At 46.7% G+C, this 20,593-nt stretch overlaps 1 protein-coding gene across 2 annotated transcripts in view; it reads right to left on the reverse strand.

Moving 5' to 3' along the window:
* Positions 1 to 20,328, reverse strand: part of LOC138593189 (voltage-gated potassium channel KCNC1-like) — a 51,065-nt gene extending 30,737 nt beyond the window's left edge. For both annotated transcript variants that reach the window (XM_069664086.1, XM_069664085.1), the window contains exons 1-2: positions 19,812 to 20,328; positions 11,663 to 12,354 (exon numbers count right to left, since the gene is read on the reverse strand). In XM_069664086.1, the coding sequence (XP_069520187.1) occupies positions 11,663 to 12,283 (621 nt within the window). In that variant the 5' untranslated portion in view covers positions 12,284 to 12,354; positions 19,812 to 20,328. The remainder of the gene's footprint in view (positions 1 to 11,662; positions 12,355 to 19,811) is intronic.
* Positions 20,329 to 20,593: the final 265 nt, after the last annotated feature.

Here is a 20,593-nt window from a genome sequence, read left to right on the forward strand (position 1 = left end):
ATACCGTCATGATCGCCGGTGCAGCCGCCACCCTCACAACAATCAACGTTACCGTAGGCTGAGCTCGACTACCGCACCAGGAGCTAGCAGGATGGCAAACTCTACAGATGGTAGGCTGTAATTTGTGTTTGTTTTGAATGTTTTTTAAATACATTGAAATAGTGTTGAAATAACTTGTATACATGTTTTTATTAATAAATAGCTATAGAAAAGTTTTCACCCCTCTGGGATACGACCAAAAACTCAATTCTTAAAATGTGGATTGTTGTCAACACATTTTTGGAATTATACTTTACTATACGTAAGGCATTTAAGGTACACTTGACTACACCTTAAAAATATATGTTAATCTGAGGGTAACAAGTTACAGTTTTGCAAGAATCTAGGCAACTTCCTCTTTGTAAGTGTTGACATGACAGATGTTGTGATTGCTGCGGTTCTCCTGTAGTCTAGATTTCAAGGTGATCTTGTGGCACCTCAGAGTGTTGAAAAGAGGGGATCCATGACAGACTGACAATACAGAAAACAATATCAGAGGAGATATCAAATCCCTTTCTTCCCCTCTGTCCTTCTGTCTGTCTCTGAGGACCTGCAGCCAAGTCTCACTTCGAGGGAAACACAATCAACATGGAGGACGCCGGTGTCCGAGCCGGGGGAGGCAGTTAAATCAGAAAATTGCGAGCCCCCCTGCCAGGGGTCGTCCAGCACCCAACACGGGACACTGCGGGATGTTGAAGGGCAGGAAAGGTGAGGCGGGGAGAACGGTTCGACAGAACCGAACGGGACGTGTCGTTTGCTCGATTGCATACGAGCTAAACGTGCGAGACTCACATGTATGCATCAGTTTCATCTCATTAAACACCTGAGTGCAGAAGGAGATGAAGGAGGAGGAGCGAGGGAGTTAGGGGAGAGGAGGCACTGAACTTGGAGATATAATTAGCTCCTGCTCTGGGTAATCCTCCCGTATACTTTATTTTCTGAGTGCTGGAAACACTGACTCTCTGAGGTCAGCGCTCTTGGAAGTGATCCTGGTAAAATTTCAATCACAAAGCAGACTTCTCTTTCAGACGTTCCCTGAATGACTCAACTCCTTGACACGCTACTGTTTAAACTGGTAAGCTGTTAAACACACACACACACACAGCTCACCAGTCGACACGTCACAGTGGCGTATCAGCTCTGCAGCACTCAGGTATGCTGCATTTAATTCCCACTGCAGTCCTGTCATACATGTCTGAAGACGCTGTGTGGATGGAGGTTTACATGTGTCCGTTCCCTCTTATCTGTTTTGTATTCTGCTCAGATTACTGCAGCATGCTATGTGCATTTGTCCTTGCGACGCAGCCCCAGCCAATCCTCCCCTTTTCCTCCCCTCCTCGCCCCTCTCTCCTTCCGTCCTCGTCTGTCCTGCTTGTATTGTTCCAGACACGTACGGCAAGTTCGGGAAAGCTGTCCCCGTGCTACAAGCTTTATGCCTCCTACTCCTCTTTTCCTTCATAGAAAAAGACAATGAAACGTCATAGGATGTTTCTGCTAATCAAAATGATCTCCACATGTTTCAAACCGTTCTATATCGAGCTACTATTTGACGTAATCAAGTTATGAAATGGCCAAATATCTAAGACTAAAATCCTGATGCATTTCCATCCAAGTCCGCCCTCCGCTTCAGACTGCTACACACTCCTCTCGATCACGTTTTCATTTAAAGTAGTCGTTGGCACGGCCTCTACTCTGCTGCCACTTGGACAGGAGGGACAATCACAAGGAAACAGATGGTCACACAGGAATAGTCCCTGTGACGCCCTCCAATGTCATTTTCCAAAGGAATGAGCAGGAATACTGTTAGTAAGAGATGAAGCGTATGGACCATAGACTGTATAAAAAGATGGACGACATGACAGCTCCCTAAAAGTGAAGCCAAAACATCTCTATCGCCCCCTGCTGACTGGCTGCAGTATAAGTCATAAAGCCCGCCTCCTCCATGTTAACAGATGGGACATGAGTCAAACGGTAAAATCAAAATACACGCCAAATAAATGTTTCTCAAACATGGTTTTTGCCATTATAGTTAGTTCTTATCATGCTGATTTATGTCTAAGTGTTCATTTGTCTGACAAGTTTATTTTTAATTAGTTATTTGATGCTCAAAAGGATGATTGACAGCTCTGTTGACAAATACGGCTCCTGCAGCCGATCTGTTCCTATTTAGCAGAGAAGAGGACGAATGGCAAGAGGAAACAACTAAAACAATCATTGATGTTTCCATATCTGCGAATGTCTGCTTCAGATCAACACAAAGAAGCTGTTCTGCTGTTAAACAAACGGACGTGTTTCGGTAAGGTAAGTGTGTGTTTTGGTTAGAGGAAGTGGCTACGGCCGCTCCGCCCGCCGATCTCTACTGCGCAGACTCTGCCTCCAAATGACGCCACCATCGCAATATGGCAGCGCCTGTCACAGGGACTATTTTGGCATCAATTCTCTACGATGAGAGCAGATGGAGATGCGTCATCCATCTATATATACAGTCATTGGTATGGACACATGGCCGAGCATGCTTAAGCATCATGAAACTGTAGCGTTGGCACAGATGTGTTACCTTCACCATGAAGGCATTAGATTGGCTTTATACAGCTTCGGAAAAAATGTACAGACCACTGCAAAAAATGTTAAACAACAGAATAACAACAAAAAAAACCAGCAGCGTTCATGCATCTCGGCATGCTCTCCGGCGCTACAGCCACCGCCTGCTGTACCGCACTACAACCAGGCACCGGTAAAAATAATGGGAAAAAATATATTTTTAAAAGGTATAATAAGCAGGATTTTCCAAGAAAAATAAAATATAGACTTTTACAGATATAATAAAAATCATCACTTATTGGCCTCTATGTGTATTAGTGTGTGTGCAGACCCTTGTGAGACCCTTCCCACTGCATCTATTCTGTTGTTTTGCTTTGCATGGGACGTTTTCAGGAGGGGCGCTGTTGTGATTCCCTGAGCCAATCACAGCGTATAGGCGAGTGTGGGAGTGGTTCAAATTAGCAACTGGGCCCCATTCAGACCGGCAAACATGGCGAAAGAGCGATGTAGAGTTTGCCTTCTTTCTGTTGGACAGGTAGGTACCTCAAACTGGGTAGGACAAGCTAACTGCCGGCTAACTGCCGGTTAGCGTGCTAGCGCAAGGCTAACCGGCGGCTAACATTCTAGCGCAAAGGTAACCATGATGCTGTCGGTGTTAGCTCAGCAGGGTGGGCTTGTTCTCGCACAGGAGAGTGAGCGTGAGCATCTGGTGACGAAGAGCCCAGGAGGAGGGGCCCAGTTTGAATGTGTTGTTGACAAAATGCAAGAAAAATCCCACTTATACCTTTAACATGAGACAATGTTCCAAATTTATGACACATCCCTAATAAAAACTGTTTGAAGGATTTGTAGGGGGAAATGAAATTTTTTACATAATGATTATTTGATCAAACAACAACATAGATAAATGTAAATAGTAAATAATCCTGGTAAACATGAGGTTAGAAATGCTTTAGATTACGTTTCTGATTTTCTAATGAGATATTTTATTCAAAAAGTACAAAAAGTGATTGTAACATTAGTTTGGAAACAATTTGCTAATCAATTACTCAGTCAAAAACACTCAAATCAAGAAATTTGAAAAACTAATTATTTGAAATTAATCAGTTCACTAAATAATTGACTCATTATTTGGACTGAAATGTGTTATTTGAATATTTGATGACAAGCGGAGTCACTTTTGGCTCTGTTGTGAGAATAATCAATAATATAAAACATATTTATTACTTTTCAGCCCTGAAAGTTTTGAGTGATTGAAAAGCTTCCTTCAGTGTCACCTGTCAGCTGATTGACATCCAGTCTGCGGGTCTACGTCTCAGTTAGACGCAGGTATGTGGGACATTCACATGTGTGAGAGTGGTCTGCAGGGTTACATGCGGAGGCGTGTCAATGCAGTGATTTATCTTCTAACTGTGAGTGTGAACGCTCAGCAGAATGGTTTATGGGCAGCTACACTTACAGAGTACGGGCCAGTGTGTAAAGGTGAGCGCGCTCACAGTGATTTATGTCCCGCCAGGTGTTTGAGGGGGTCAGATGTAAGAAGCATGATGTGATAGAAGCGGGTAAACGTGTTTCTGTACCACATGAAGTCTTCGGTTACTTACAGTACGTGCTGGTACTGCTCGTGAATTATTGACGGTCTGTGCGAGGACTTTTGATACAGCACGCAATTACAACAATTTTTCCTCTAGCACACTGTGTTGTTTGTTTACATATACATCTGCTAATGCGTGTGCGGGAATATGGTAAACAATATGCGTCTCTCTCGTGTGATTCGACAAGATTTGCCCCATTTACAGATCTCAGACTCCCACCATCGTAATCGTCTCTGGCACCGCGTTAGCTCTGAACCACGCCAGCGTCCACGATCACTCCGATCCCAGAGCAAAGAAGCAAAATGTTCCGCGTTTACCACAAGGTCCAACTAATTGACCGTGTGCACGGCAGTCTGCAGCCCTGATTCAGCACTTAACCAGCACGGCTAAATGGGCCGAGGAAGAGGAGGAGAGGGAAGAGGAAGGCCGAGGAGGACATAAAGAGAAGACGAACGCCGTGTGGATTGAACAGGAAGCAATTTTTGCAACATAATCACACATGTTAAATGCTTCTGTCTGAAAGGTTAATGGAGCGCCTGAAGCAATAGGATGACATTTTTTAAAATATGCTTATTTGCTTTCTTGCCAAGAGTTGGATTAGAAGATCAATACCACTCTCGTGTGTGTACGGTAACTCTGCGGCCCGAGCCAGCAGCAGGTTAGCTTTAGCTGGAACGCAGCTTCTGTCAGAAGGTCAGAAAACTGGTCCACCTGCACTTTGTTTTTTTGCCTTTATTAGACAGGACAGCTGAAGAGAGACAGGAAATGTGGGGAGGAGAGAGCGGGGGGTGACATGCACCAAATGATCGGTGGACCACGAGTGTGCGATCAGTGCATCGAGGACTGTAGCCTCTATACACAGGGCGCCTGCTCTACCAACTGAGCTAAACCAGCGCCCACCCTGCACCTCTTTAATTCAGTACTGAACACATAGTTGAAAACCATTTCTGAAACGTTCCTGCTATTAAAGAGCCGATTTTCAACCTCAGTCCTATCATGCTATTATGGGGAGCTGATGCCGTTATGGTAGGAAAAAAAGCAATTTGGCTCTGTGCCTTTGGAGGATGCTATGTGAGTCTCCAGGTGGTCCTGGAAAACCTCAGAAAACACCAGATGACGTGTTTTACGTAGTCTGGCGGGGAGCTTGCTAAACTACACTTCCTCAATGTAGGACGCCCACCTCCGATGTCATGTCTCGTTCAAAATCGTCAGGTTTGAAATGTAAGCTGCAGACCTGAAGATTTTTTAGACGATCCACCGGCATATTCTCATCGTGTTTCAGATTCTGTACCGCTCTGAGCCATCGCCTGTGGCGAAACCGTAGTATTTCACTCCAGCGTCTCTCATTGGGCCGTTCCTTCCAGAGGGAGGGGCGCAATGCATGCTGGGTGTTGTAGGAATGTAGAATGGTGAAAACCACAAGCTGTGCTGTTTGTACAACTTCCTCCTCAGCTATGGCGCCAATTTCAAATATTATTGCTTCTCTCGATTACAGAGGACACCAGCTTTGACTGACAGAGGCGACTTGCTACTTTAATATTTTTGAATTGAATTTAGAGATTTGAACCTCTCAGGTTCAGGTTAAGTTAAACTTAAGACATGGGGTGCCGGTTTAGCTCATCGGTTAAATAGCACGTCCCGTATACAGAGGCTACAGTCCTCGATGCGGCGGCAGCGTGCTCACCATGAATCATCCTCTCTCGTCTCCTGTTTCCAACACTGTCCACTGTCCTGTCTTTCAATAAAGGCATACAACTGAACATTGACATAATCAAACAGAAGATCCCAACTTATGCTATCACTGAGAGAAAAAAAGGGCATTGACAATCAAATGTAGTATTGTTATACTACTTACAAGTCAAATCCAAACACTGTTTTTCCCCTCTAAAGTGTTTCTCGCTTACTCAACACAAAGATCTTGTCTCTGCCCTTGTTATGCGACATCAGGCATCTGTCCAGTGAAGTATTGCCAACAGATAACGCTCAAATTACGAGATGTACAGAAGGACTGAGACTTCCCAGGATGCAAACACAACATGAGAAGGTCTGCGGTACAAAACGTCGTCAGGGAAAATTGAAGCAGAAGTCGATACAGTCACCAATCGAACGTAAAGGAAAGGCAGGTTGAGTAAATAGCTTCTGTAACTTTCACACAAATCTCTCCCTCCATCCTCTCTGTCTCTGTAAAGGCAGGTTTGATGCTTCGGCTTGTGTTTCCGGAGGACTGCAGGATCGCAGGCGCATCCCCTCACCAGTAATGGAGGAAAGATTTTGCCACCAGCCAATGAAATTAAGGCCTCCTTTTCCTCTCTTTGCTATTTTGAGACGCAGCCCACAGGGAGAGAGGAGCAAGAATGAAAGTGGGAAATAGGACTACAGCGGGGTCTGGGTGTGAATGGAGGCAACTTTGCAGAATGGAAACCAAATTCCTCTGCTGGAAGAAAAGAAACAAATCTAAGACGCTTCATCACTTATCGGGGATACCGGCAGATTTGAGGTTTTTTTGTAGTTTTACGATTAGAGGCACCTTTTTTAAGATACAGGAAATGTGAGGGATAGCTTAGGTGTTAACTCCCTGTGGTGCATTATGGGTATACACAACAAAGGCTGAGACCTGCACTTCGCCACAGTTCCCAGTAAGCTCCAGAGTTGGGAGGTACTTTACTGGTGCAAAAGAATCTCATAAGGCTACACAAAATTAGAAGTGGCCTCGTATATAGTAAAAATGATTGTGTGATACTGACAACTAAATATTAAAACTTCTTTCCAAACCCCTTCATGGACACATCGTCCTCGTCCCGACAAATGTGATGCAATGTCCCCGACACAAATGGTAATGTCAACCAAACCCTGCCCCGGGCGATGTTCTCTTCCACCCAACACCACATCTATATATATATATACACACGCCCATCATTACATCTTCTTTCCCATTTTCTGTCCACAACAGTGATTTTCTACCCGGAGACGACCTGTTCTGAGGCGGTCCGGCGGCTCGACGGCGGGTTCACATTTGTGTTTATGACGCTGAGCACTGTGGAGAGGAACGGCAAACAATGAACCAAAAGACGTGACCTTCAGGGAGAGAGAGAAGAAGCAGGAGGAGGAGGAGGAGGGGGTGGGTGGACGCGGTAACGAAACGAATCAAACCCAGGCACACACAAAGTCCGATTTGGAGAGGGCAAAGGGGCATCTTGTACATGCTGAGCTACAAATGGTGCTTTGTCAGGAGACTGCTGACGAGGACGACTGTGCCCTTCTGGTGCAAAAGTGGATGTGACCAAAACGCAGCTGAAAACCTGGGGGACAGAGGGGCGACGTTGCGGGACCACAACCAGAGAGGAAACAGAGACTTAATACAGAGATTATTTCCTTTTTCTAAAAGAAGAAAGCAGCTTTTAGAAAATTCTGCCCCTCATATTTCTCTTTATGGAAAATTAATGTCACAGTCATTCAATTTAACCTCCTTTTCCATACTTTTCATGTCCAATAGAACTATTCGCTTTATTTACAGACTTGCATCTTACACCTGACACATACAACAATTTAACCTTTCTATGTTGCTTTCCTTTGTTTTATTTTTCTAAAAGATCTTTTATCTAAAAGGCTATTTTACAACTATGACCCTTTAAGTGATCATCTCAAAGATTTCCATGTAAATAAATGTCTGTTAAGTCTCTATCTATCGCCGAATGAGGTAACACAATGGTGACTGAGCCAATGGCCCACTGATGAAAGCCTTTGCAACTACAGTATATTGTATTATTATGGACTGAGTTGCTGTGTTTGAAATGCCATACTATACTAGCAGTACGTACTGATTTGGCCAAAATGTAGTATGTAGTATGGAAACAAAAGCAACATGTGCAGTGTGCCAAGAATACCCGGATGTCGCTCTGATTCGGAGAAAATCTCCAGTGTGCATTGGACCAGTCTACCTCGCCTACTGTATCCCACAATGCAAAGCGCTGGAACGTCACAGCGGCAGTTGAAATGACGGACAGCAGCAGCATTCCAGCAGAAGGGAGCGCTATAGCTAAAGAAGCGGCGGTTATTGTTTACTTCCGCCTGGCGTAGCTTACTGCAAAATGAATTTGAAAAGCTCCTCCATATACTACATACTACCGCTAAATGCAGTGTGCAGTATATAGTATGTAGCATGTAGTATATAGTACGGCATTTTGAACACAGCCAACATCCGTGGAGACATTCCCGGAAGAAAATCACAAGCAGTGCCCAGTTAGTGATGCGTTTTCCATCACCAAGCAGTGGTTGGTCTGCCAGAGAAAGTAGGCGGAGCTAAGCGGCTGCTTTTCAGGTCTCTGCAGGTGTTGCGATTAAACAGTAATCTACTATGGCTGAACAAACAAAGAAAAGATCGATGACTACAGACACAACTTCAACAATAAGTGAAAATCCAAAGAAAAAGAAACAAATTCGACGCTCAGATGAAGGCAAACAGTCTAAAAAGGAAAGAGACCGTTGTCTGGCTATCTGGGAAGTGTGCTCCCGCAATTACCGTTTATCGCCATAGGTGCCGCCAAAGAGAACGAAACTGAGATCTTTGAGATTATAACTTTAAATGATATCTTCTTTATCACCTTAAGAACGTAACACAGACTTAACAGCTAGCATATTACATCAGTATTTTCTTCTTTTTTTTCCAATTAGGATTAATGTTATTGAGGGAGATGACAGTAAAAACTGTAATTCAGAAGAACCCTGTAACAAAACGGATCAAACTGTCAGAACGTGTCAAACACGACGGAACAGCTTCGCGTCGCCTCAGCTGCTCTGCGAGATCCACGTCGCCCGTGCAGGCGCTGATCAATAAAGGAATCACATGCAAACGGTCTTGCTCTACAGCTCATCAAGCAGAAACATATGCAGCCATACACTTAGTCTCGGTGTTCACATCCATCCGAATGAGCCGCTGTGTGTTTGGAGAAACAGAGAATGGCTTTAAAAACTGACAAAAAGAGAAGACAATCAATTGATTATCAATCAATAGGCATGCAGAGAGGGGGGGCGAAAGATTGGACGGCTCGAGCCTTCACGGATAATCGAAGATGCAAAGACAAGGGTCCCCACCCCCATCATGCAACGTCTCTCCCTCTCTCTCTCTGCCTGTCACCTCCTCCCTGTTTATCTCCCCCTTTCCCCCCCTCTTCCTCTCTCCGCTATCTCACCCCTTCTCCATTTCCCTCGCTCTGTCTCTCCCTCTCACTCGCTCCCTACCGCCTCCACCTCTCCTCTCCTCCTCCTCTTCCTCCTCCTCTCTCCCGTGTCTACTGCAGCAGAAAATCCAGCACAGACACCAGCATGTGTGCGTTTGTACATGTGTGTATGTGTATGCCACTACGGTAGATCCACCAGCGAGCCTCACACGATCAGGAGCAAAGAGGGAGGTGGGATTCTTGGTTTTTTTTCCCCCTCTGCGCGTGTCGATCGCTCCGATCAAAACATTGATTGCTGATGCGTTACATCACAGCCATGCAAACAAAACCCCTTAAATCATTAGAGGAACGTCTCCCCTTCCTGTCTCCCTGTGTTTCCTCTCGTCTCCCTCTCATCTGTCTCATTGTATTTCCACATCAGCATCTCATTTTTTCCTCCCCGTCTCTCCCTCTCTCTCTTTCCCCTCCCCGTTTAATTTGCATCTCTCAGGACGGAGAGACCAAAAGGCTCCTCCACGTCGGACAAGATACGAGGATGGGGTGATCTGGGTCACAGCACTGTTTGACGTACAGCTCCGGCACACCAGACCTGCAGGTAGAACCGGGGCTGCGTTCACCCCCAAACTGAGCCGGTGTTGTGCAGCCGCTGAAAGCTACCTGCTCTGTAATCTGCATAACCTCAGAGTCACAAACGCCATCCGCAGCCATTACACTCAGTGCCTGTTAGATTTGTGCGGTGTTAAACTGTACGTTACGTAATAAACAGCATTCTAGCAGCAGGTACAGTAGCTCAAATCAAAGGTAAGGCAGCGCTGCGGATGCACCAAACCTCTTTATAGTTTCAGCGTATTTTAGCCTCGCTCCTGTCATGGCTAGTGTTTGCACTTCTGCAGAACACTGCCCTGACAGGAGATGTTGCAGTACAGGTAGAGAGGGGTGGGGTGGTAAGAAATCAATCTGATTGGGGTTTGAGTGACACTTTAAGAAGCACTTCCTGTCTGATCCCAAATCCAGAGAGGCGGATCAGGTGGCCTACAGCTAGACTATCCGTCCGTCACAGTCCCTTCTCTCTGGAGGGAACTGAATCCAGGATCCATACCTGGTGCCAGAAGAGTCGTGTGTGTGTGGGTTTGTGTGTGCAGCTACAGTATTGCTGAGTGTGCAGTGATTTTTGTTTTTCTTCAGCTCTTTCTCGGTGTGATTGCATGAACTGACCACTGCAGGTGTCTGCTGCCTGTCTGGGTTTTGCATGTGCGCCCACAGGAGGCATGCATTCGCAGCACCTAAAGGGGGGTCCTCAAACACCCCCCTCCTGACAGGAGAGAAACACGGTTATAAGAGAAGCGCAGACAAGGCTGATGAAAATCTGTCACTGGATTCACAAAACAACGCAAATCAAAGCAGCTGTGATCAAGCAGCCGGAGGGTCTCCGGGACAGAAGAAGCCCACTGGAGCTGTTTTCATGTGGCACCAATCAAAAACACAGTCAGGGGTACTTGTTACTCATACACCTGTATGATCAAATGTTCGCTTTTAAGAGCCAAGTCGTTAATGGAAGCAGGGAAAGCGAATCCAACACAGAAGCAAGCCGTGCGTAAAAGCAGTAAATCCCGCGCGTAAAAGCCGTGTCGCGTTCAGCTGGGACAGGCAGAAACAACCCAGCAGACCAAGTCCAACCAAGGTTAAACGTGGGAGAAGACATGAACCTCAGCACTGAATATTCGGCGTGCTATGAGCCTCCTCAGCGCGGTGCTTCAATAAATAAAACTAACATGAAATACGGCGCATTGATGTGCATCGTAAACGGACAAATAATGAAGGCGTTTGGATGCAGGCAGCGCAGCGCATGGCGCGTTTGGAGACTGCTATGTATTAAAGCTGCTCAAGGAGCAGAATACAGCGATAGGAATTATGATAGCAATAAAAGCAGCATTCAGCGCGCGTGAAACATGTAATATATCACGTGTAGGACATGGAGGTGATGTGTTCGGGGTTTGTTAGATGAAGGAGAACCCATCTATCAATAGATATAGCTGCAATACCATTTTCCATCTTATGCTATCAGCATTCATTATTCAACATCAGTAAGTATATATCCTGCTGCTCCTGATAATACAAGCTATACTGTCACACTCCAGCAGTCAGTCCACCTGCAGCTCCTTCTAATAAGCTGGTTTATCAGCAACAATGAGAGCAGATGGTTTGAAAAACAAACTTTCACAAACTTAAAACGAGTCAAGAAGTGATCAGAGACATCATGAGGCAGAATATGAAACAGCACAGAGACACGTTGAGACGTGGGGGACTCACCCGGGCGTATTTGGACGAATAGGGGTCCTCAAACAGAGCCCAGATTCTGGGCTGCCAGGTTTTCCACCAGCCCGCTTTCCTCGCGTCCTCCTGCATGCACAGTCTTTTCAAGTCCCCGTCCGCGCCTCCCAGCGCCGGGTCGTCGTCCGGAGCTTCCGGTTCTGGAGTCTCGAAGCTGTCCAGCGCCTCCTCCGCATCCCGGTGCTGCCGGTAATTCATCCAGCAACACGCCTCCACGTCCGTCTCATCGATGCCCCAGAAGGCGAGCTCCTCCTCGAACAGGGGGCCGCACACATCGTTGGGACAGTGCAACTTCCCGGTGCGGTAATAGTTGAGGATGAAGGAGAAGACGGACGGGTGGCGGTCGAAGAAGAACTCGTCTAATTTGGGGTCGTAGTCGAAGTTGCTGAACGCGTCCGGCTCGGTGAGCCACGATAAGCGGGTACCGGGCAGCGTCTTTAGGGTGCTCCGGTAGGTCTCATGCCGCACCCCCCCGCAGTTTATCACGATTTTCTCGCTTTCCGACGGACAAGTCATGTCTGCGCTGTAACATGCTTTGTTGGACGACTTGTTCCCACCCTTGCGCCCTTTGAAAGAGGATACACACACCGAACTGAGCATAGAGGACCGGGGGGGGAGGGAGAGGATGAGAGAAACCGATGGGAGGAGGTGGAGGGAGGAGTCTGAGGAGTCTGCGGGGAGAGAAAAAGGGCAGAAATTTTAGCAGAAGGGAGAAATAGATCAGGATTATCAACATTGCAATACAAATTAAGACCCACAGAGTAACGCCACATGTATGTGCAATCAATCACGTGATAATCAGGTGAAGGAAGGGCACAAAGTGACCTTGTGCAGGTGCAGTGGGGGAGGAGGGGGGAGGAGGAGGGAGGAAAAAGTTGTTTTTAACATCCTGGTGCAAAAAGATGCTTCAACTTATCGGTGCACATGACAGCAGGTGGGTTTGAGCCAGCATCCCTGCGGGCTGATTGAACATGCCCCCACCCTTAAAGTATTGTGATGTGTTCAGGGTCCCTCCCCCTTTGAACTATTACTCCAAACATCATGCCTCCCCCTGCTGCGAACAATCCCTGGATTGATCTTCTCCATGACACTCCGGTCAGTGTTCATTCAAATCCTCTCCCTAATTAGGCCACTGAGAGACTTGAGTATGCACCCCCCACCTTCTTCTCCCCTTGCTCAAGTGTGTGAGGAGGGAAAGAGTGACAGAAAAGATGGGAGGAATTGAGCAAAAACTGGGGATTCGATTGCCTCTCTGACGTAACCTGCAGCATCTTGCGTGTGTGTGTTGCGTGTGTTTAAGCATGTGTGTGTGTGTTAATTGCCTCCCGAGAGTGCCGTGTCCGCACTAATGTTAGATCTCCTCAATCAGCCCGTGTGCATCGCTACACACACTGCTGCAGCCCCCTCCGACCGCACCGAGCTCCATGTGATGCACAATTATGCCAATGCTCTCCTCTGCCACTTCTCCCATGCAGTGTGTGTGTGTGTGTGTGTAAAGAGTGTGTGTAGAGATAGAGAGGAAGGAGAGAAAGGTAAAGGAGGGAGAGAGAGAGAGAGAGAGGCTATAAATCAGATTTTTTTTGGAAGGGAAGGATGGAAAAGGACGGGACAATGTGGCAAACAAAGCCCTTCAGATGGGGACGAGAGAGAGAAAAAGGGGGCGGTCAGTGAATGCAGCACGAGCACTGGAGGCTGCTGTAGTGTAATATTGTCTCCTCACTATTAAAGGAAGAAGGGGGGTGAGGAGCAGGAGGGGGGAGAGCATGGAAAAGGAGAGTGCACTATAAAAGTGAATGAATTCTGCTGCAGTAAAAAGCCTGAGTTATTCTCTCTCTCTCTCTCTCTCTCTCTCTCTCTCTCTCTTAAGACACGCGTCCACAGCCAGAAAAAAAACCAGCCCATACATGCTCCGTATCTATGTTGTTAACCTTTTTCTCTATTCAAAGAAATGCACCACTCTCCTCCTCCTCCCCCCTCCTCTCCTGTGAGCTCTCTCTTCCACCGGCCCTCCCCCTCTCGCTCCTACTACTCTCTCTCTCTCTCTCCGTCTCCCTCACTTTCGCTCCCTCTCTCGCTCGCTCTCATATTCCGCATAAAGGAATCACATTTCATTGAATCGAGGCTTCATTTCTCCCTCCACTTCCTCCTCTCACAACACGTCCTTATCTCCATCCAGTGAACCCCCACTCCCCCCCCCCCCATTCTCTCTCTTCACTTCTTCCTTCACTGCATTCTGCTCCGCATCCTCTTTTCTCCCTCCTTCCTGTCCCATCCCCTCCTAAAGTAAGCTTCCTTCACTTTGGGTCAACTCTCTCCTCCTCTCCCCCCCTCTCTCACACTTTTCCTTCCTGTCATGTAGGACACTGCAGTCTTTCCTCTTTCGTACTTGTTTCGAGCGTTTCACTCCGTTTCTTTGATGATCTCGCTTCACTTCCTACGAGGAGAGACAACTTTTTGCTGATGGAAAACTTTCCTGTCTCCTTTTCTCTTCAGATCTCACTTTGACATTCAGGTTTTTGGTCTTTTTTTGTGTTTTAATTTGACCTTTTTTGCTAAGAAAAAATCATTTTTGGAGATCCTTGGGAAAAAGACGACACTCAGGTAAGATCTGCTTACGACAAAGGCTTTTGCATGAGTTTGGAAACACTGAGGCGAAGATTATTTGGCACTACGCACACTTGAGACTGAAACAAATGTTTCTCATGTGCACAGACGGGGAAATGAAGTAAAAATGCCTAAAATGCTTTTTTCTCAACTGTCCCAGACCTTTGCAGGGTCTGCTGCAGGAACAGAACATATTTCATGAAATGAAGAAGTAAAAAAGGGACAGAAAGTCAGATTACTGCAGAATTAGACGCCTTTAATTTCCACTTTTTGTCTCAACTCTCCCCAGTCTTTGAAGTCTTTGCTGCAGGAGCATCAAACCTGCTTACTTGCCAGAAAAAAAAATCTGCACTCCAGAGCGTCAGAGTTTACTGCATCATTCAGCAGAAGTATCACAGCCTGCATCTTTGCGACTTAAAACTTAAGAAATAATTGAAACCAGAACTTTTACCAATAAAAATAGTGTGTATAATATTTGATGCCTGAATTTCTTTTCACCCCGCCAGCTTTAGCTGTAGTATTTGCAGTGTTTGCTGCAGGAGCATCAAACCTGCATGCTCGCCAAAAAAAAGAATCCTGCAGAGTTGTCCTGCATCATTCTGCATTCAGTTTAATCTGCGTCGCTGCAACTAAAAACTTAAGAAATAAGTAAAACTAAAGGACTAATTCTATTTATTTATAAAAATTATAATCATGCAGTGTCTTTAGATTTCTACTTTTTTTCCAACTATCTCAAACATTTGCTGCATTTGCTGCAGGAGCATCTAATCCACCCCCTGAGCCTCTCTCCGCTGAAGTAGTTTAGTCTGCATCGTTGCAACTAAAAACTTAAGCAATAAGTGAAACAAGGACTCATTTTATGTTTTTTAAAGTAATAAAAATGTTAAAAAAAATTTAAATACAGCAGAATTAGATGATTTAAATTTAGACTTTTTTCTCAACTGTCCCAAATCTTCTAATCCTGCTCCCCCTGAGCATCTCTCTGCTGAAGTTGAGCCTGCATCTTTGCACCTAAAACTCTAGATATAAGTTAATTCCGGATGTTGTACATTTATAAGTTACATAAATATCTTAGGAAACGAAACAATTTACAGTTGAGGTCAGGCAGGGAGAGTGTGAAAAGATCTGTGTCAGCTTTGTCCTGCAGGAGCGCTTGTGTTGTGGGATGGATTAGATTTCAGCACCATGGACAGCTCCACACTCTGTCTGTAGGACAAGCTGTTTCTGACGGGACGCTAAACTTTCCACAGGAACCTTCTGTGATCTGAAACTTTTCTCCATTAGGTTTTTGTCTCGGCGCCCTCTTTTACTTGTCCCTCACAGGCTTCTGTATGTTCCAGGTGAACTGCTGAATATTTTATACACGGACAGCCACGAGTCTGTGAGTGTGGTTCAGAGCCTTTTTGTTCCAGCAGAGCCGTGTGCGGTGAGGTTATTGATTTAAAAAACACCCTGAGGTGTTAATTTATGCACCAGAGAACATTTGGAGTTGATTTGGGACAGGGCGCTGTCCGGTTCTTACACCTCTTCTCACTATTGATTACACTTTGAGGTTTTAAATGTAAAGTGAAAGTAGATGTCAGCATCAGAGTTCAGGTGAGTTCGATGCTTTCGAGTTGCAGTTCAGGAGAATGTCCGCAGTTTGAGGGTTTCAGCTAAAAAAAAAAGGGGGGGGAGAGGTAAGCACATCTCTTAAAGGGCCAGCGCCACCACTTTTATCACTGACAGCAGTGCGATCGCTTGAAGAAAAAAAACACCACAGAGAAGAGGGGGGGGAAAGCAGGAGGAGGAGGAGAGGGGGAGAAGCTACACAAGGTGAGCGTTGGTGTAAAATGGAGGAAGAGAAGTCGGGATGCAGCGGAGAGGAAAGAAAGCACAGAGGTGAGGAGGAAGGCGGAGAAGCAGGAGGAGGAGGGGAGCAGGCTGAGAGAGGAGCTGAGAGGAGAAACAATCTCCCCCCACCACCTCTTTTTTTCTCTCTCCTGCAGCATTTCCTGCCTCGGCCACCATGTCCTGCGCCACCCTGCTACTACTGCACTCACAGGGGGAGAGAGAGGAGGAGGAGGGGAGGGAGGGGGGAGAGGCACACTCACCTGGCTGCAACAAACAGGCTCTGAAAACCATTTTGAGGCTGAAATGAGGCTTAATTATTGTGAATGTTTATGAGGAGCAGATGATTTCTTCAGATGGAGAGAGAATGGGGGGGTGAGAGAGAAGAAGCGTGCACACACGAATCCTGCACTGACGCTAATATATATTAGCAGAAACACTGCAGCAAGGGGGGGGGGGAGCGCAGGATTATGGGATGCATTGACTGTGAGGTACCAGCAGCAGTAACCGGGGGGAGGGGAGGAGCGTGCACACTAGAAAAAGAGAGAGAGAGAGAGAGAGAGAGAGAGAAGGGAGGAATTTGGAGGAGTGCTGACTATGCGGAACAGAGCAAGCAGTTGGCGGAAAAAGCAGAAAGCTTCACCAATCACGGAGGGAGACGAGATGGAGGAGAGGATGGAAGGAGAAGGAGGAGGAGGCAGGTGAGGGAGAGGAGAGAGAGGGAAGGATGGAGGAGGCTCAGGATGGCACCTGAATGGATGCTGAGGTGTAAGAGAGGAGGGGGATTAGAAATGGTGTGCGCTACTAAGAGGAATGAAAACAGTGGAGTGATGAAGGGAGAGGAGGAGAGGAGGGGGAGCAAGAAGGGATGTGTGTGTGAGAGAGGGAGGGAGAGATGGCACGAATTACGTATGTGTTTCTGGTGCGGAGCCATTTTTTTTCCCCCCACCCGCTACCTCATCAAAGGATGTTACCACAAGGCTTCACGCTGTTCCATCCATATCACCTCCCTCCCTCCCTCCTTTCCTCATTCCTCTCCCCCTCATCTCTCTCTCTCTCTCTCTCTCACACACTCCCCAGTGTCGAGGAGACCCCAACAGGAGAAAACGTGGCACTGCAGCACGGTGAAAGCACTGCGGTCACCTCCCCCTTTTAGTGCGGTGTCACAACACACATGGCGCCCCCCCAAACCACCTCTTTCCTCTCCTCTCTTCAAACTAAAACCGTCCTCGCACCTCCTGGTGTAGCTCCAGGAGAGGAGGAGAAGCCAGATAAGTGCGAGGATAGTGGTGAGAAGGAGGAGGCGGGTAAATTAAAGAATGAGAATGGTTTTGAATATCATGAATGGATGCAGCAGAGGACAAAAAAGAAAAGGGGGTGCGTTTGCAGAGAAAAACAAGGCCACACACTGAGGGGATCTGCTAACACACACAGGACGCGGCTCTTCTTATCACAACACGACTCAATTCCCCGAACATGCATTCAAGAGCCGATCAATTAAGCAAGCTGGAAGAGGAAACGGCCAATCTACAAGAAGGCAGCTCCTCTACTCAGCAACACCACGCGGGGAGATCTCCAGGGGCGGGCCAATTCACACACACACACTGCAGCAAAGACACACACTCAGGGGTCTCACGCATTCATAGTGGTCAACCCCCTCTGAAGATGCTGCTGCTGTGTCTCGCTTGCAATCATCCCCTCCAGTGTACTTTTTCTGCACGAGAGAAGAAGAATCACGCGCCCCTTGGTTTCTCTCTTTTTAGCAGGCAGGGGATGATTAATACATAAGGCCGCTTTCAGAGCTCAGCCAGCGTCCACAGGAAGGATAAATGTGAAGGGGTTTTTTTGTAAGGGAGTAGATACGTGACACAAGGAGGAAAGGATGGTGAAGGAGCGATGACTGGTGAAGTAGAGGTCAGAAAAACCTGAAACAGCACCAAGCAGAAGGGGGGGGGGTAAAAAAGCAAAGGGATTGGGTGTCATGTCAGGAAGGAAGGGGCTCTATTTTTGGACGTGGATATAAATCGGAGCCCTCAGCGTTCAACTTTTTACAACAGGAGCAAACGGCTTTAACCTGGACACCTCCCGCCTCCCCTCTTCGGTCATTTAAACCTGTCGACTCCTAATTAACGACGCCGCTCTTCCTGCATGATTAGGAGCATTATGATGCAGCCGGGGCGATCGTTTGGAACACGGCAGGCCAGGGCGAGGGTGGAGGTTTTAGTGGGCCGACTCCTGACCTGTGAACTAGCCGGCAATTAGGCCAGAGAAAGCCAGAGGAAAGATTGGTTTCAGTGCGAGGGAGAAGGGGATGAAAGGTGAAGCTCAAGGTCAAGGATGTAGGTTTTTAAAAAGGCCCGATGAGGTGATAAATCTGTTGGTGGACGGAGGGAAAGTTAGGAAACCATCCCGGCCAAGGAGGCGGTAAAAGGGTCAGAGAAAAGGAACGCACGCAGACCCAGGACGCGACAGATGCGTAATCAAATCACAGCCTCAAAATAGATCCATTCCCCCGGTTGCTTAACCAGCAGCGCCCTCTTTTTCTAACCCCATCACAGCTCGCGCATCCTCTGACAGCGAGCCACTGCCTGTCTCTCGTGGGGAGTGTTTTTTTTTTGTTGCTAAAATCGAAGGGGTGTTTTCTGGGTTACCCTCAATCTAAAAATAGCATCAGCTGTAGATTTATAATGCAGGATTTGAAGAGGAGGAGGAGGAGGAGGAGGGAGCAAATGGAGGAAGAAGAGCACGCTGGAGCTAAAGCGAGGCGTGCGTTTGGAAGTGGAGGAAGAGGAGGAAGAGGGGTTATGAAACTGAGGTGTGTGTGTAAAGCAAGGGGATGCGGATGGAGTAAAGAAAGAAGAAGAAGAAGAAGAAGTACGTCTAGACCGGTGTTTAACTGCCCCTAAAGACTTCCTGGATGAGATCTCAGTGACACCATGTCCTTCCTGTTGTTCCGCTCCACTGCCTCCCCTTTCTCTCTTTTCCTCCATCTCTTCCTCACACCTTCTCCTCCTCCTCCTCCTCTCTCCCATGTGTTTGTGTGTCACCCTCCTCCTTTATGCTTCCTTTATCAAACCACCATTTTTTTTTTTCTCCAGGCCTTGACACTTAAACCACACGCACACCGAGGGCACGTGCGCGTGAAACAATAGCACAATGAAATACACACATGGACGACTCATGCAGACAGGCACAGAATGATGCTGAGGGGAATGCACACACACACACACACACACACACACACACACACATTCCCCTCAGAGGCATGGAGCTGCTCTGATCTGCTGGTGTAGATGGGGAAACACCCACCGTTTATGCAATGAAAATGTTGGATTTATATCTTTTTTAAGCCATAAATCAATGCGTTAGGAAAATGTGGCTGTGTAAAAGTGCATTTGTTTGTATTATAGCAGCTTGAAATAACAGTACAAATAGAGTAAAAGGGGTTTACGATTCATATTTGGTTAATTTTCACACATTCTGTGTTGTTTTTGATCGATTAAAGCACAAACAGGCTGCAGGAAGCGAGAAAATCGCAGCTAATGTGGATTTAACGATACTTGTTGAATGCAGGCTAGACGCTGTCATTCCCCCCCCCTCTCTCTCTTTTAAAGCTGCCCAGTAAATAAAATGCCCCCTTCTCAAAACGCCACATTAAAACACAGACATGTACACAGACACGGCTCATACTCACTTGCTTTTGGTTCGTTTCGAGCGCGTGCAGAAACACGCACATGAAGCTTACAGATCAATCAGAACGTAGTTTTTTTCTTTTGTGTGCTCGCTCGTATCGTTACGATTTCACAGAGTATCCAGTTTCTCGCCGGCATTCAGAGGATTTTGTTTTTGTGTGTATCTCCGCCAACAAATCAAAATAGGAGTGCGCGCGACTGTTGCTTAAAAAAAAAAATCTCGTTATTGCCGATTGTTACTTATAGCTTATGGTCATGCTGATGATGGCAAAGGGATGAGTCTTTCGGATGGAATGAAGCAGAAGTCTTTCCCTCCGTTTCAGAGCCCCTCTCCCACCTCTTTGTTATTGCCAAAAATAATAGCAGCCTCTGTGACAGTGTCTCTACGCTTCCAGGCGCAGGGTGTAGCTACCATTCAGCTCTTCCTCTGTCTCCCCCTTTTTTCTCTCTCTCTCCAAAATGTTTCAATGGAGATGCCTCTCTCTCGTTCTCTCTCTTTGCCTTTTCCCTCTCTGAGCCTCTCTCTGTTCCTTTGGAGGAGCGTCACCTTCTGCACTATCTTTTATCCTCAGACGATACATGTGGGCGGATTATTGGAGAAGACAGAGGGGTGGGAGGACCCCGGTGAATACAGAGGCTAATTTCTCGCAAGGCTGCTGAACTTCATAAACACATATGCTGTAAACACACACACACACACCATCATCTGTGTAAAGAGAGAATATATTGATTCATCCGGTTTAATTTCTTATTCTTTCTCCCCCTCTTAGCCTACATTGCCCAC

Source organism: Semicossyphus pulcher, unplaced genomic scaffold, assembly GCF_022749685.1.
Source record: "Semicossyphus pulcher isolate SPU_LCO1_2020_fin unplaced genomic scaffold, fSemPul1.0.p SCAF_16, whole genome shotgun sequence".
NCBI lineage: Eukaryota > Metazoa > Chordata > Actinopteri > Labriformes > Labridae > Semicossyphus > Semicossyphus pulcher.